Source organism: Haliotis rufescens, unplaced genomic scaffold, assembly GCF_023055435.1.
Source record: "Haliotis rufescens isolate VD_foot unplaced genomic scaffold, xgHalRufe1.0.p SCAF_11, whole genome shotgun sequence".
NCBI classification, from domain to species: Eukaryota; Metazoa; Mollusca; class Gastropoda; order Lepetellida; family Haliotidae; genus Haliotis; species Haliotis rufescens.
Genome location: NW_025963791.1, coordinates 10,420,772 through 10,438,445, shown reverse-complemented (window position 1 = coordinate 10,438,445; position 17,674 = coordinate 10,420,772). Strand labels below are relative to the sequence as shown.

The following is a 17,674-nucleotide window of genomic DNA, read 5'->3' as shown; positions in this document are numbered from 1 at the left end:
TGGATTTTTATACTCTGTTAACTCACTTGCCTCGGGAAGATGGGAAGAGGGGAGGGAGGAAATGTGTGTGAGTATTTAAGTTCTTATTTTCTTACATTCAGAAGAATCCTAACGTTGTTCTTTACTATTCGATGCAAATTTATAAAACTAAGTATTAAAGCCTCTTTTTATCTGCTGGTTCCCATGGCAATACAAGCCACCTCTACATAACAATAAAAATAGTTGTATATCAGAGACCTAATGCCGCGATTCGCTATGCAGAGTTGCGTCCCTTGGGCACGCCAGAAACCTATGATTGTGGGTTCGAGTCCCGGTTCGCCCCGATTATGTTTCTAGGTTTGTCAGCACCATGCCCGTGCTCGTGGGTTTCACCGAAGTGGTAAACGTCTCAGACCTGCATCACTTCGGGCTTTCCCCCCACATTAAGCTGACACGCCGCGATAAAACTGGAATAATGTAAAAAGCGGCGTTAAACCCAAATCACTGACTCGCTCTAACTGTGTAACATCCATGTGTTCTGTCTAGTGTTCAGAAGTAGAACACTTGGTTTTAGAGCACAGACTAAGCACTGTACTAACGTTCCAACGTCTCGATAGTTGAAAACAGACACAGGAAACACCGAGCCAGTACATGAAGTGCTCTCGGCAGGATGTTAATGTTCGTGGACACCGGATTCAAGTAACTAGATGCCGACCAAGGAAAACTAACACGCTTGCTCACATTTAGAAGATGGCCAACCCTACCTACAGAGATCTTACATACAGTAAACTACGTTTATAACGAACATGCTTATAACGAACTGACGGATATAACGAAATGTGTTTTGATCCCGTCAATTTGCTGTATGCTTGCTGTATATATTCTGTATAAATGCTTATAACGAACTACGGCTATAACGACTAAAATAAGTGGCCGCTTTGAGTTCGTTATAACCGTAGTTTACTGTAGGTTATATTATTAAAAATGTATCCAACCCTTTCTGTATAAAACCATGTTTATCTCATCCGACCAATCAGAGCATCGCTTACCAGATTATGAAAGTGACAGTGGGAATGTGATTTCTTATCATGCAACCTCGAAAACTTTAACTCCGAACGATAGTTACGGGTTTAACGACTGAATCCATACAATCTAGACCATCTATTAGCCATTCCAGAATGTTTTTTTGTTCAGGTTTCAAATTTGTCAAAATATGTTTCGAAGCGTAGTCGCCAATTTGAAATTAGTGCCGTAAAGCACGAGAAAGCTGCCTTCTGATTGGTCATTCCATTGGTCGGTCAAAATTCGCGCAAGGTCGGTCGGACGTGACCCGTAATGGGATGTCCTCAGATCTTTGTTTAGCAGTAGCTAGAACTAAGATCTGATTTTAATGAGATTGTATGTTTTGGTATTGTAAAATGTATCCAATCCTTCCGGAATAAAGCCATGTTCATCTGAGCGAATGAAACTTTATATTAAACGAATCCAACCCGTTTAATACCACGTTTACCTCGCCGATTGGAGTCTTCCTGTTTAGGGAACGCCATATTAAACCCAATTTCACATCACATCACCTTCTCGTTAAGACGTAACAACTACAATATTTATTATTCAATTGTATAGCAGTAAATTGTAAATGCATAACGCTATACCAACGTTACTTTATGCGCCAGGGAATAAATAAAGTTTAGCGGTGAATAAGTAGACTGGAATCCATACTCAAACGGGATGCTCATCGCCTCGTAACAGTGTAGGATGACAACAATAACTGGTGGCCTAATATAAATACAAGCCGGAACAAGATGTCGCCGCACTTACCAGTTAAATACTGCCGATAGCGTTGTTTACAGTATCCGTTATGGAGTATTCAGCATCCAGTATTCTGTCGTCTATAACAACAATCAGTTATTTCTTTCAACATGCTGCTTTATGATGGACTGAAAGGTTTCATTGCACAGCTCATGTCGAGACTGCTGACACGAAGATTCAAATTCAACCGCTCGAACTATGGGAATTCCCCTTCTATTTATAAACAGTCTTCATTTAACCTCGACATATGTGTGTTTTCCGTGACGGTTGATAGAATATACGACGCAGATCGGTGTATTGATAGCCATTTTGATGGAATTCCCATGATAAATTTAGCAGATCCCAAATATTTTATTCACCCGTCAAAGAAACACGATGAAAGAGGCACACCTGTCGCACCTCAATGTTCAAAGATTAATTTAAATGCAAATTTGTTGAAATTATGGCTGTGATATTAATTATTTTGTTCTGTATCCATGTCAATCTTTTCCAATTTAAAGAACATGTGATCATTATTATGGTAGTTGTGTTATGTTAACCATAAAATATCTTAAGATATTTATCTGTCCTAGGAACAAAGCCTCACTTCGAAGTATAAAGGTTATGTTTGTTTGTTGTTTAACGCGGCACTCAGCGATATTCAAGCTATATAACGGCGGTCTGTAAATACTCGACTCTGGCCAGAAAACCCAGTGATTGACAACATGAGCATCGATCTAAGCAATTTGGACACGATGACATGCATCAACCAAGTCAGCGAGCCTGACCACCCGATCCCGTTAGTCGCCTCTTACGACAAGCATAGGCTCCTCTTGAGACAAGCATGGGTTGCTGAAGACAAATTCTAACCAGGAACTTCACAGAGGCATTTGAAGGTTAAAGAACAGTAAAACATGAATCACGTCACTGGCATTATTAAATACAATGTAGGACAATAAGAAAGATCCACATATCAAAAAAAGAATAAAAACTGCAGTTTTAATTAATTTTCGAAAAATCTCCCCCAAAACATGTTATTGCCTGCGCCACCAAATTATTCCCATTAAATCATTTCGCGCATTCCACTTGTTATAATGATCCAGACTTGAATACAGTATTGACGTAACGACTATGTATTGGGGGGCGCTTTTAGTCGTGCACCATGAATGAGGAATTTATATTTTTTAGGTATGTTTTTTACTTAAAGCCTAGGCAAGTCTTGATCAAATTAACCAAGTCTAGTTTTGCTTGATCCCACAACAGCAGAAGAGGAAAGGTTCTTTCGAAAACATTTTTTTATTATTTTAAAGACATGTTTTCATTGACTAAGTGTTAGTATAGGGCGCTTTTTTATCATACCAGATCACTTAATTCAACTAAAGCCTTGCATACTCACAATGGGGTGGAGAAGGATGTGTCCTGGCGCTGAACACTGAGGGTCCTGATGACGACCGGGTGGAGACGGGTGCCCAGGTTCATGGCGCTGTATATCACGAGTTCCGGAAACACATCCGTTTTGTTCCCGAGCAGTTTGTGGTTTGGGTCATGTATATTTCAGTCTATCAGTTGTATATGGCAGCGTCATGACAACCACAGCCGACATCCCGCTTAACCGTTACTGTGGTATACCCGCAACCCAATACTCTCACGGTTGAGCGACCACAGTTTGAATACAGCATGGGGAACGTTTTGAAGGGGTGTTTACACACACGATGACGCACACATGTTTCAAGACCACTGACTGACGATACGAACACTGATTGACGTCAGGGCGGTATTGAAAGTGCCGTGTTTGAGAGACATATTTCAATACATGCTGTTATTTTATTATAGTCAATGTATGCAGTATGATGTTTGTAGACGTTTTTCGTTTTACGAAGTAGTTGCAGTGACATTCCGACCATATTTGTGAATACAGTGAAACCCTGTTCATCCAGCCGGTAGCTTTCAAAGTGATGTCTGGATTAACGAATGTCCCGATTAACAAAGCATGGTATTGATGTTTGTTTGTTTGTTTGTTTGTTGTTTAACGCCGCATTCAGCAATATTCCAGCTATATGACGGCGGTCTGTAAAATAATCGAGTCTGGACCAGACAATCCAGTGATTGACATCATGAGCATCGATCCACGCAATGGTATTGATGCAGTGCACTTAAACATTTTCTACCCAACTGAAGTTAAATAATACCTGATTCTTTCAAGACTGTGGAGATGTGAGGTTTTTTTTTAATCATCTGTCGTTATCAAGGCTAAACCATGTCTGCTCTTCTTCATAAACTCAATATTGACAGCATATGAAACACTAAGATATACAACTAGTAGAATTTGAATCGACCTGAGAAAACGTGCGAATTATCTGAGTGTTCGAGACATCCAAAACGTTTTTCAGCGTCATTCACAATTGGAGACGGCGTTAAACGCAACTCACACACTCACATACGATCAAATTCGACTTATCCGACGCAATCCATCTTCTCGAGGTAAGGGAGTTAACTGACTATAAAAGTCCAATTTCCTCTCTTGCCGAACTAGGTTGGAATTATAGAGTTATATTTGGGCTTGACTAACGAGTTTATGCATAGTCCATTCATAATCGCAGATTTCAATCGATTGCTTGTTTTGCACAGCATGTGTACCGTCAACTGGGCGTCCAAAGATATTATTCAAATATTTTCATTTCACATCATATCATTTGCTTCAAACACAATGGCGGCGCCCAGTCAAGAGGATCTGATCGATAATCAAGATCTTTTATTATTTAAACTGGTTTTACCTCGCTAAGTGCATCAAATCACTTGAGCACCATGATTAAAAAAATGGAAATATTTGGAAGATATCTGTCGACGCCCAATTTTCATACACGTTGGCACAAGCGACAAACATTGGGTATAGGGGGCGAGGATACACATTCTTGAAAACAAATATACTCGAATGACGCTATCGGTTTTCACGCGAAAATGCTTACAATGCTTTTTGAAAATGATAAATACTCAATGATTTATACTAAAAGACAGACCATTTTGAAAACGATATACCTTCACATTCATCGAGTTTCCTTTGGACGTTCATATTAAACTGTACAAGACAAGGCCCAAGGTTCTGCCAGAGACCCTTAACCAAACTATGGCCATTAGAATTTGACACTTTCGTCGGCGATATAAATAACAACAAAAGAATATCACAGGAATCAAGCAAAGATCCATATAGTTCGATGGGTCTCTTTATTCTTGTTCCATCATAGAAATAAACGTGTAATAATAACGTCAACACAGAGATAGAGGTAAACAGATGTATACGTATAGCACGTACATATAACAACAATATCTGCAAAAGAGTGCACATTGTAAAAAATCACGTCATCGCATACACTAGTTGAATTGGACAGTCAACTAAAAAATATAATTATGATTTTTGTCATTGTCTAAACACAAAACACGTTATCTAACTCATTTAAGAATTGACTGTGGATTTTGTTTTCGGTTCATTGAGGTATGAATCGAAAACCCGATGTGAAAACTACGAATCCGCGTAGTAAAAGTAGTCCGCGTCGATGAGCGTGGCATAATTTTGTACATGTTTTGGGAATGAATGCTACAAACATGTGATCTATTGAGCTAATCAGAATGCAGGAATTACAATGAACACAACGAACTTTAATTATTTCAAAATGACTAGTGCACTCAATCTAAACCACACGCGTCTAAAAACAAAAGTGTCACGTTTAAAAGATATCTCAGCACTACGAATGTCGTCACTCCATACACAAACACAGTGAAATCGTTCCGAACCAAGCGCTTTAAATCGTGACTCCCATGCTTCAACATATATTTCAGACGGTTTTATCGCTAACTCCGCTTTGTGAAACGGGACCCAGGTCGTATAGCGTCAGTGTTCAACGTTAGGCGTGACGTATCACGTGATACATGATGTCCAATCAGGGAGCATTTCCCTATCTTCTACATGTTCTCAATCGAAGCCGATCGCCATATCAGATCTGCTCTTGGGAAGGTACGATGGTGCTTGCGGGTAAATCTGCCTTCTGGGCATTTGTAACGTATTACCATAATTACAACACTATTCCCCGGCACCATCCATACAACGATACTTGAATAAATATATAAACATATATACAATGCTCTCTCCGTAACAAAGCAAATAGTTCAGTGTCACGGTGCCCTCACGCACATACGTCAGAAATCACGTGGTGGGTCACAGTCTTTTTGGGCTACGGAGGTCCCCGTGGGGTCACCTGTCGGTCTCTATCAACACCCACACATAGCCACCCTCGGGTGTGGCCGGGGTTGAGCACTGTCGGGTCTCGTGGATGTTCCGCCATTGTTGTAGTTCTTCTTCCAGACGCTTGTTCTCAGCAGTGAGTTTGTTTGCTTTCTGCAACAGACAATATTTACCCGTAAGAGCCAATGCCCGTTTCTTCCTTACTATGCCCCCTCTTATAAACTTTATAACGCGTATTTACAGAGACCATATAGCAGTGTATCTAGAACACTGCGGTGAATAGGGTAGACTGACATTCAGTTCCAGAAATAAGGAAATATATACACAAAATGCTAATTTCTGGGAATATGTCTAAAACACCTGATGTTAAATCAGGGAATATGTATAATACCTTAACAGTTTATGGATTATGTATATTCTCTGAGTGAATCAGACATTAAATATATTCCCTGAAAAGTTCAGGGATTATACATATTCCCTGATTATACATATTCCCTGTAACATATACACTAAATAAAAAAATTCAAATCCAAATTGAGCCAAGTACAATGTTTATTTTTTTGCTGGGGGAATCTAGACTTGCCCAATCATTCTAGACTTGAGTTGGACTCCTTTCCTAATTTCTTCTCTAGGGTCTGGGAGACAGACTATGGATCACGTCCATGTTAACACTGATATTAGGAATGTTATTTGAGCTTCAAATGCAACTTGTTTTTTTTAACGACAACATTTTGATAATATGCCGCTTAATGGAACCTTATCGTATTTTTAACAAGTGTGTCACCATAGCGACAGGGAGGTTCGTGCTCACACCATTAACCACCGGGTTTGATAAACCGACATCTGTTATGCTGCTGACTCAGTGACTACATCCATGCACGTGACTTACTTCCTCCAGCTCCGTTATCTTATCCTTCTTCTTCCTCCGGAACTTGAGCGCCGCCATCCTGTTGACCTCTCGCCTCCTCGCCTGCTTCTGCTTCTCCTCATCCGTCAACTACAACCAACACCATCATCACTACAACATTGTCACTGCAACTTCAACAGCACTGCAACAACATCGACACTGCAACATCATCAACACTTCAGCAACTTTGCACTGAAACAACAGCCTTGCAATAACAGAAGCTGTCAACCCCCTTTTGCAATGCGGGATTCGGGGGTATATTTAGAGGGTATTCGGAACTCAGCAGTGTGGTACGCGGGACGAAAATAAAATCGCACTTGATACGCACATGCAACACGTAAAAAAGTAATAGTGCACGTAAAAAAATCGTTTATAATTAAGATTTAGATAGCGTTATGCATTTACAATTTACTGCTATACAATTGAATAATAAATATTGTAGTTGTTACGTCTTAACGAGAAGGTGATGTGATGTGAAATTGGGTTTAATATGGCGTTCCCTAAACAGGAAGACTCCAATCGGCGAGGTAAACGTGGTATTAAACGGGTTGGATACGTTTAATATAAAGTTCCATTCGCTCAGATGAACATGGCATTATTCCGGAAGGATTGGATACATTTTACAATACCAAAACATACAATCTCATTAAAATCAGATCTTAGTTCTCGCTATCTTATTTCGGGTCACGTCAGACCAACCTTGCGCGAACTTTGACCGACCAATTTAATGACCAATCAGAAGGCAGCTTTCTCGTGCTTTACGGCACAAATTTCAAATTGGCGACTACGCTTCCAAGCATATTTTGACAAATTCTCGATTACAAATTTGAAACCTGAACAAAAAAACATTCTGGAATGACTAATAGATGGTCTAGGTTGTAAGGGTTCAGTCGTTAAACCCGTAACTATCGTTCGGAATATCCCATGTTAAAGTTTTCGAGATTGCATGATTAGATTCCGACTGTCACTTTCCTAATCTGGTAAGCGACGCACTGATTGGTCGGATGAAAAATTCGTTCTGACGTGACCCCTAATGGGATATCTTCAGATCTTTGTTCACACTCCGTCGCAGTGGTGACTCAGCATAACACCACTGCCACAGGCTAATTTGCATATCATGTGACCGGACTTTTCTCTTGTTTGTAAACAAACGCGCTTTTTCAGAAATCAGTATAGAACGGACTAATGCAAGTATTTGGTTTATGCTTTACATATTGTTTTGCATAATAATATTGATATGCTACCACAACTGCGACAGTGAGTTGCATGACAATATATATGTATACATCAAAGTGACCGTATCGCTAGCTCTCCGTAGGGCTTCGATGACAGCACGTGGAGCCGTACAACCAATGTAAACAAACGATAACTACGCAAAAGGAAGTAGATTTTCACGTTTTAGGATACTTTCTAAATGAACCGTAACCATTCTTTGACATTTGTTTATCACAATGTGAAAGCTTGTCAAAAATGAAACGGATGAACATCATATGCAATATCTTGAATGGACTGTGAAAGATGTGACGAATCGTCACATGGCGCTGGCCTGTGGCAGAGGTACTATGCTGGCTGGCTGCCGGCCGCAAGGAACCCTGGGTAGGAGAGTGATCTTTGTTTGGCGGTAGCGAGAACTAAGATCTGATTTTAATGAGATTGGACTAAACATTGATATAGACATCTAACGCAAGATCTTGTCTGTTGGGGTGAGAAACAAGACACAGTTGTACTGTCACCGAAAAATGCCATACAACAAACTCTATCAACTAACTAGCTTCCAAAATACTTATACGGCACCTCTGGATAAAAACATGTTACAAATAAAACTAGTCCCGCAAAAAAGAATTCCAGAGCGTGTGCGCGTGCGTGCGTGCGTGTGATTGTTCTGCTGCGGGAATATAAACTATAATTCGTATCTATTTTATGTACCTCGTGTTTTGGTTTCGGTTCAAAGGTGACCTTCAGTTCGCCTTGACCTTGCCGAAGACGTCTGATCTGGATCTTGGACTTGAGTTCCTGCTTCAGCAGAGGGATGCAGGTGTTGGATGTGAGGGAATCCTGGAACGCCGTCTCCAGGCCCGACAGCAGCGGCATGCTGGTGGTGATGTCGTAATGCTCCATTGTGCTGTCATACAGATACATGTTAGTCTCAATGAGAGTGAGTGTATTTCGTTTAACGCTGCACAGAACAGTATTTTCAGTGATATGACAGCGGTAAGGCCGCAGTGATGCAGGTATCAGACGTTTACCACTTTGGTGAAATCCACGAGCACAAACCTAGACACAACCAGGGAGAATCTGGGATTCTAACCCACGATCGTCAGTTTTGGCCCAAGGGACGCAACTCTGCACATCCATTGGCGGCGCATCAGACGTGAGTGAGTGAGTGTGTATGGTTTTACGCCGCTTTTAGCAATATTCCAGCAATATCACGACGGGGGACACCAGAAATGGGCTTCACCCATTGTATCCATCAGGGGAATCGAACCCGGGAATCGACGAGCGAACGCTTTAACCCCAAGGCTACCCCGCCGCCTCTTCAGAGTCAAAACATTAGACATTCATTGCTGTTTTGTATGTAACATTAAAATATATACACCATACGCCGTGTATGTCACTGTACGTAAAGATAAATGTATATCAGTGTTAAACGTCTTTGCAATTGGGGGTTTTCCTTTTCTTTCCAAAAATATATTTGAATACACAAATACTTTCTTTGTCAGCCACCAAGGCAAGAGTTCATATTATGGTATCCTTATAATTCTTATTCTATAAATATTCCCGGTTTGCAATGGGCAGCCTGGTAATAGGTATTGGTTGTGTCTGGTATGTAAACGAAATGAAAACTCTCCGTCCCAGATTACCTAGTAATATATATTAGTTGTGTCTGGTATGTAAACGAAATGAAAACTCTCAGTCCTAGAGTACCTGGTGATATGCATTGGTTGTGTCTGGTATGTAAACTTAATGACAACTTTCCGTCCTAGATTACCTGGTAATATGTATTGGTTGTGTCTGGTATGTAAACTTAATGACAACTTTCCGTCCTAGAGTACCTGGTGATATGCATTGGTTGTGTCTGGTATGTAAACTTAATGACAACTTTCCGTCCTAGATTACCTGGTAATATGTATTGGTTGTGTCTGGTATGTAAACGAAATGACAACTCTCCGTCCTAGATTACCTAGTAATATATATTAGTTGTGTCTGGTATGTAAACTTAATGACACCTTTCCGTCCTAGAGTACCTGGTGATATGCATTGGTTGTCTGGTATGTAAACGTAATGACACCTTTCCGTCCTAGAGTACCTGGTGATATGCATTGGTTGTGTCTGGTATGTAAACTTAATGACACCTTTCCGTCCTAGAGTACCTGGTGATATGCATTGGTTGTGTCTGGTATGTAAACTTAATGACACCTTTCCGTCCTAGAGTACCTGGTGATATGTATTGGTTGTGTCTGGTATGTAAACGAAATGACAACTTTCTGTCTTGGATATCCTGGTAATACATATAGGTTGTGTCTGGTATGTAAACTAAATGACAACTTTCTGTCCTAGATTTCCTGGTAATATGTATTAGTTGTGTCTGGTATGTAAACTAAATGACAACTTTCCCTGATATCCAACATCTCATTTCTTTCTCTTGGACGTATCATCCATGCCTAGCTTTGTACAGAAATAGACTGGTCACTTATTTCGTCGGGATGGTTGAATCGGCGTTTCCTATTCACGAGCATATTTGTTATGTTTGCCAAAATGCATCTCCATTATTACTCAGGAAGTACACATGACGAACATAATTTGGATATCTATAGTTAGTTAGTGAGTTCCATTATTCCAGTTACATTACGGCGTGTCAGCTTAATGTGGGAGGAAATCCCGAAGTGATGCAGGTCTCAGACGTTTACCACTTCATATAATAATTTATTCACGATATAGTAATATTCAATATAAATAACCAACAGAGTTTTGTGACATATTCTGTACACGTAAAACACCAGGTGTTCGTCATCAGATGTAAGTGAGTGAGTTGGGTTTATCGCCGCTTTTAATAGTATTCCAGTTATATCGCGGCGTGTCAGCTTAATGTGGGAAGAAAGCCCGAAGTGATGCAGGTCTCAGACTTTACCACTTCGGTGAAACCCACGAGCACGGGTATGGTGCTGTCAAACCTAGAAACATAATTGGGGCGAACCGGGATTCGAACCCACAATCATAAGTTTCTGGCGTGCCCAAGGGACGCAACTCTGCATAGCGAATCGAGGCTCCTTAGACGACTGGGCCACCCGTGCCCCCTGGATATCTATAATAGTGTAAATAGCTGCCAGTTGTTCCAATACATTATGCATCAGTGATCATAATCATCATATCTTAGTCTGCCTGACAGTTATCGGTAAGGTGCCAGCCAGTACTATTCACAATATAGCCATTTCACGAAGCCCTGTAAATATTCGAGTAGGGCAAAAGCAATTGTCCATTCCGTCGATCCACGTAACCGTCCGAACCTGTCTTTAACCAGACCGTACAAGTTAAAGAATGATGTTATGGATGTTAGGAGGATGCCAAGCGGGACATTCTGAATTTGGAGATGGCAATACCTCAGCATTCTTCAAAGAGCACATGAGCCGCATCAATGTGTGAATAAAAATTCATCCTGAAAATGTATACATGGGGAACACGAAACCGATAACTGTCCTCAAATTTGAACAATAGTTAAAATATTAAAATGGCTTGTTTTTGTACAAAACAACCAAATGTTTATCAAAGTGGGCGACATGATAGTGTATCTATATAATTATATGATATGGTTTTTTTTGTCTAAAGTTTGATATTTCAACCCAACTTTGCCTATTAGGGTAGAAATGTATTGTTACAAAAACATTTAACATAATCTACATGTTCTCCTTTCCATCAAGACCGCCTCCGTGGTCTAGTGGTAGAACGTCCGCCCGGAGAGCAGAAGGTCCGGGGTTCGATCCCCCGCCGCGTCATACCAAAAGACGTTAAACGATGCATGGTACTTGTTGTTATCCTGTCTGGCGCTCGGCATAAAGGGGCTAAGACAAGGACTGGTCGGCTCGGAGTCAGTATACTGTGTCTGAGTGGGGTATCCATGTTAAACTGCGGCATGGTATCTCAGTGAGCTAGCACTATAAATCGGCATCAGTCCGGACTAGTTCAAGCAGCCACACAAACACACACACGTACATGCACGTCGCTAAATAAGTGCGATAACCTTGGACGCGACGTTAAACCCAACATCACCTCAACTTTCCACCAAACTAAATTCAACGAACATAGTGGGTTCTTTTTAATATTAGATGAAATTACGTGGTGACAAGTTGAATACATACTTGTTAAATATGTCGCTGCATTTAAATCCCGCTGTAGGGGCAATAATATATTAATTTAACAATTACAACCACCCCATGCCTCACGTGCATCGGTATCCACAGACGAAGGAAATTGCTATGTGTGCCTTGTTCCCTTTATAAAATACACGATAAAAAGTCGTACAAAACACTCATGCTTCATTTGAATATCATCTGTCGACAGTTAATGTATTTATCAGTTTTTTTAAATGAATAAAATATACAAGTGCCTCCAGTTTCTCATACAGTTTCTCTCTTAATGATAGTGGGTTCGAATCCCGGTTCGCCACGATTATGTTTCTAGGTTTGTCAGCACTAATCCCATGCTCGTGGGTTTCACCGAAGTGGTAAACGTCTGAGACCTGCATCACTTCGGGCTTTCCTCCCACATTAAGCTGACACGCCGCGATATAACTGGAATACTATTAAAAGCGGCGTTAAACCCAACTCACTCATTTTTTATGATAAAATAATCTTCTCGGATACAAGTTCCGTCATATAGCTAGAATATTGCTAAGTGCGGCGCTAAACAACAAACAAGCAAACAAATCAAATAGACTTACATCTCGTTAACAGGATTGAACTGTTCCCAATGAATCAATGATAAGAACGAATCAAGGATACGGAGTAATGTCCCTTTGTAATTGAATGCACCATCCGCTTACTCCAAAAATTAAAAGCTTTAAAAAATCCTTTACTGTCGCTCTCAATATAAATAAAAAAAATCAAATACTATAATTTAAATGTGTTAAACATTTATCTTTAAAAATATCGAAACTGGAGGAATTATGACGAATTGCGACACATAATTAATCTCTCTTCTAATCCCCAACCTACATAACATTTTGATTTTTGTCGATGTTCCTACCTGAGCCGAATCTTCGTTAACAAACGATGTCTGACCTAATGGTCCTGAAGCAGGGATTTCCGGATTATCGAGGTTCAGACTAACGAGGTTTGTACAATATCGCTCAGACGAGGAGGAAATAGCCACTCCCTGAGGAGAAATTGAAATAGCAAAAGGTCATGTGACACGCCTTTTAAAATTTAAGAGGTTTTCAGCATTGGGAAACATATTTTATCATCAATGAAACTGCGTAAACGAATTATCCTACACCCAATAAAAACACGAAAAACTGACTTAAACAAAATTGAAAAAAAACATGCTGAAATATATTAGCAATATTAAAGCCATATTGTTATTTTTCTGTAACCTACAGAGAACATACTGACGCATAGGACCATGCAACACATGATCTTTACCAACAAACTCTTAGACCTCATCTGTGAGGGTTTAAGTATGGATTATTAGTTACAATGTCCCGTGACTGACGGTACATACCTCTAGTTGTCTTGACTTGAGTCAATTGGTTTGATACGCAATGTCAGATAATTCCGTCTAAATAAATCTATATTTAGTTTAGCTTTTTCTATAGCCCCACGTCACTCCTAGTAAACAGTATAAATTATTACGCTATGATTAACACCTGAGTAATATATCCCTCCCCAAAAGACATCACCTGATTCCGAGAAATTCATAAATATGAAATTTGAAAAAATTAATATGGAGTACCATCAAAAACAAAATACCTACTTGTAATATCCTTCGCTGACCATAACTTGAGTATGGAAAATAACACTTAACAAGAGTAATATGGCGCAAGTCTACTTGCAGTGGACGGATACTCACATAGCTGAACTGGTCGGCTGACGGCTGTGTATTGCGTGAGCTCTAAAAGGGGAATACCCTATATCGCGGCCATTAGTCACGTGACCGAAGGTGTGCACGATACAATACAGTGTATATAAACGCCCTGTTTGACCAATACCTGCAGCTCATTCGCAAGACTGGGATTGGCACTTTGACTGTGATATGTTGTTTATAGTCAACTCCTACTTGTATCAATGACCATGCATATATGGTATCTGCTTTATGAAACTACGCACATATCATTCATTCTCTTCCTGTCGTGGTTGAAATACTTTGAATTATTAACTGTATATTTTTTTAATAAGCCTGATTCTATACCGACACTAGTCAAGGAAGTGAGAAAGTAAAAAAAAGAACGTTGTTCATTTCAGCTAGTCTTATCAAATGTTAAAATGTGGGAAATTCCCATCTAAAAATAGATTGAATTCTGGAAAACCCCTGTTATTTATAGACACGGATTTTAATTCATTATGCCAAGCACGGATTCATTCCACTAAATAGTTTATTAATCAGATTTATGTTGAACATGATACTTGTAACATGTTGACATAAACCACAATATCTGTCTATAATGATTAAGTCCCACATTATTGATGCAAACGTACAGGCAGAGACCGTATTGTCTCAGATAGAAGGAAGTGTTAGCCAAAGCCTTATCTTATCTCACCATTTTTTAATCAGTGTTATTTACAGTATGGGCTTTGTGAAATAATTTATAGCTTAACAATCGGATTACTGTCATACATCTGTCATACATCAGACAGACAGACAGACAGTCAGTCAGACAGACACACACACACACACACACACACATACATACATACAAATAGTGTTTACAAGGTGGGTTTTAAATGATTTGAATCCAATCAGCTGGGTACTGGAGTTATAGAGGAAAAATACTATTCCACTTTTCATAGGGATGATTTGATATGTCCGATATATTTAAATATCTCTCAACATTTCATGAGAATCCTTTTCGTGTATCATTGAATGCTAAAAATAATTTAATATAAGTGGAGTGGTATAAATTCAGTGTACATACCAACTGGCTTAATCTGTGTAGTTTTTGTCAGTCTCTCTTCATTACTAGTCCTGTTCTGTCTGATCGATGTACAGTCAATTCAACATGAATGTTCTTGAATGTGACTGTGATTCATTATCATATGTAAATCAGTGTGACTACTTGTGAACTTTTGAGTCATACATACAAAACACAAATCATTATGAGTCTGGAAATATTTAATCAAGATGAAAAACAAGAAAATGCATAGTTTGTTATTACACAGTGTAATATGAAACAAATGTAAATATCACTGAAATAGTCAACAATAAGAGGAAACACTACTGTATATCTCTCACAGACATGACAGAGCCAAACAGTCAAATGACAAATAGGTGCTTGAAAATCAACAAGTAAAAAATTCTTTACAGGGAGAGATCAATTTATTACTTCTTGTACACATTTGGGCTGGGACGGGTAATGCGGGTACATAGGTCAATGGGGTACTGAGGAGGACCCGGGTACCCACAGGACTACCCGGACCCGTGGATAGTCACATGATATATTGTTAATGGCAAAAATTATCTAGACCTCCATGGTTACACTACAAGTCACAAATGTTCGCATTTCTTTCGGACTATGAATGCATTCCTGTTGATTTTTATATGTTTTAATATGAAAGATAAAGCTTCAGTCTACTTCAGTGTAAGCATTACCAGATCATTTTATAGGGTACCTAAATGCTTATTGGTCAAACAATTCCAAGACAGACATTTTGTACCCAGCTCCTGAGACCTACAGCAGGTACCCGGGTAGGGTCGGGCAGTAGGGGTCGGGCAGGGGTAGGGTAGTAAATTTGGACTCGTCCCAGCTCTGGTACACATAATACCAAAGGCAGGAAAGGTGTTGGGGAAACGAGGGCAGAGAGAAAGAGTGGGTCGGGTTGGGTGGGCAAGAGTGAATAAATTTCTTTTTGAAATGAAACAAATCATTGACTTATATCATTTACCACTGCACGGTGCCCATAAACATTTTTTCTGTTATGATCCCAAACTGGCTTCCACAGAAGCTATCACCTGGGGGAGATCAAGGGATTTTTGTTTCTCGGAGACATTGCTGCAATTAAATTTGCAGACCATTGTGACATCACTGTTACAATGAGGTCACCATCAAAACATTTCTAATCTCTCTGACACTAAAGCTTATTAGCTGTACCTATTACACTCACTGCATTATAATGATTAAAACTGTTTACAAATGGAAGAATGATTTTGGATGATAAATAAAAAATCTCATCTTCTTTTGTTATTAAATATATCATCATGAGTTGATAAAAGTTGTAAACTCTGAGGCTTGATTGCACCCAAGCGATACCTACTGTGAAACTGCAAATCAATTTTTGGATGAAACAAAGTTGGCAAACCTCAGTTTTAAACTTAAGATTCCTTTTTTGTTCTTGTGTTATGGGAAAATACTATCCCTTTCCTTTAGGTGAAGTCTAACCTGAAGCAAGTGAGAGAGTGAGTGGGTGAGTGAGTTGGGTTTAATGCTGCTTTTTAACAGTATTCCAGTTATATCACGGCGTGTCAGCTTAATGTGGGAGGAAAGCTCAAAGTGATGCAGGTCTCAGACGTTTACCACTTCGGTGAAACTCACGAGCACGGGTATGGTGCTGACAAACCTAGAAACATAATCAGGGCGAACCGGGATTTGAACCCACAATCAAAGGTTTCTGGCGTGCCCAAGGGACGCAACTCTGCACAGCGAATAGGCGACCAGGGCCTCCCGCAAGTGAGAATGAGAGAGCATGCACAGTCACATGTAATTGTAAATTTAAAGGTAAAGTTACTGGATATTACAGACAATATACATTTTATAATCGCTACAAAGTGACAGGTGATCTGTAAAACAAGTAATTAAAATAGTCTGCCCTTGTGAAAATACCCCAAAATCAACATGTGAGCTTCCTCTGAGGGCCATGACAGATCACTGATACCTAAACAGAGCCTGAGGATCATTAGATTTGTACTGTAAAATCAAGGTGTGGCTGGTTGGAATAAAAGATGAAGTGATGCAGGTCACACACATTTACCACTTTGGTGAAACCCATGACCAACGGTTAGGTCCAGACAAACCAATGTCCATAATCAGGGCAAATCTGGGATTCGAACTCACAATCATAGGATCATGTCATGCCAAACGGATGCAACTCTGCACATTGAATTGAGGCACCTTTGACAAAAAGGCCACTGATTCTGCCCTCACACTATCGTATATTTGCCTTGGAGGTGGAAGAGTTTGCCATACAACAAGCTTAACACTTATTGTGTTCATTCCAGTAGTAAGATACAAACTTGGATACAATGACACCTCATCAATCTGGACACTCTGCCATCCAGACAATTACCCAGCTGTTGATCACTTGCTTGATAAAGGTACGAGCATCTGTACCATAATGTTACATTAAAAGAATAAGTCAAAATCCATGAGTCAAATCTGGGGACAATAACTGACGGGGACATCTATATATGAAAAAGGTACTTCACTACATACATGTACGAATAAATGGAAAAAATAGAGATAAAATTGGGGCAATTGTGTATCTGGGTTAATTGGGGGCTAACATGAATAATTAAAAAATCTATAGTAATAATTATCGGTGTGATTGACTATGGTTTTG

General features: G+C 39.7%; 1 protein-coding gene across 7 annotated transcripts; it reads right to left on the bottom strand.

The window, feature by feature from the left end:
- Positions 1-4,949: 4,949 nt before the first annotated feature.
- LOC124146350 lies at positions 4,950-15,133 on the bottom strand. 7 transcript variants are annotated; one of them, XM_046516595.2, is made up of 5 exons: positions 13,974-14,049; positions 13,152-13,280; positions 8,838-9,033; positions 6,894-7,001; positions 4,950-6,157 (listed from the first exon to the last, which is right to left on the bottom strand). In XM_046516595.2, the coding sequence occupies exons 3-5, from the start codon at positions 9,027-9,029 to the stop codon at positions 6,014-6,016; spliced, it is 444 nt and encodes a 147-aa protein (XP_046372551.1). In that variant the 5' UTR covers positions 9,030-9,033; positions 13,152-13,280; positions 13,974-14,049; the 3' UTR covers positions 4,950-6,013. The 7 variants fall into 7 exon arrangements, with proteins under 7 accessions (XP_046372551.1, XP_046372552.1, XP_048248165.1 ...); XM_046516596.2 differs by lacking the exon at positions 13,974-14,049 and adding an exon at positions 13,878-13,945; XM_048392208.1 differs by lacking the exon at positions 13,974-14,049 and adding an exon at positions 13,626-13,669.
- Positions 15,134-17,674: the final 2,541 nt, after the last annotated feature.

Coding starts and splice junctions, on each gene's coding strand:
- LOC124146350 (XM_046516594.2), bottom strand. CDS start 13,900: ATGGTCAGCGAAGGATATTACAA. Junction 9,034..13,877: donor GTCAGCGAAGGATATTACAA/GTAGGTATTTTG, acceptor TCTGTATGACAG/CACAATGGAGCATTACGACA. Junction 6,158..6,893: donor AGATAACGGAGCTGGAGGAA/GTAAGTCACGTG, acceptor TGTCTGTTGCAG/AAAGCAAACAAACTCACTGC.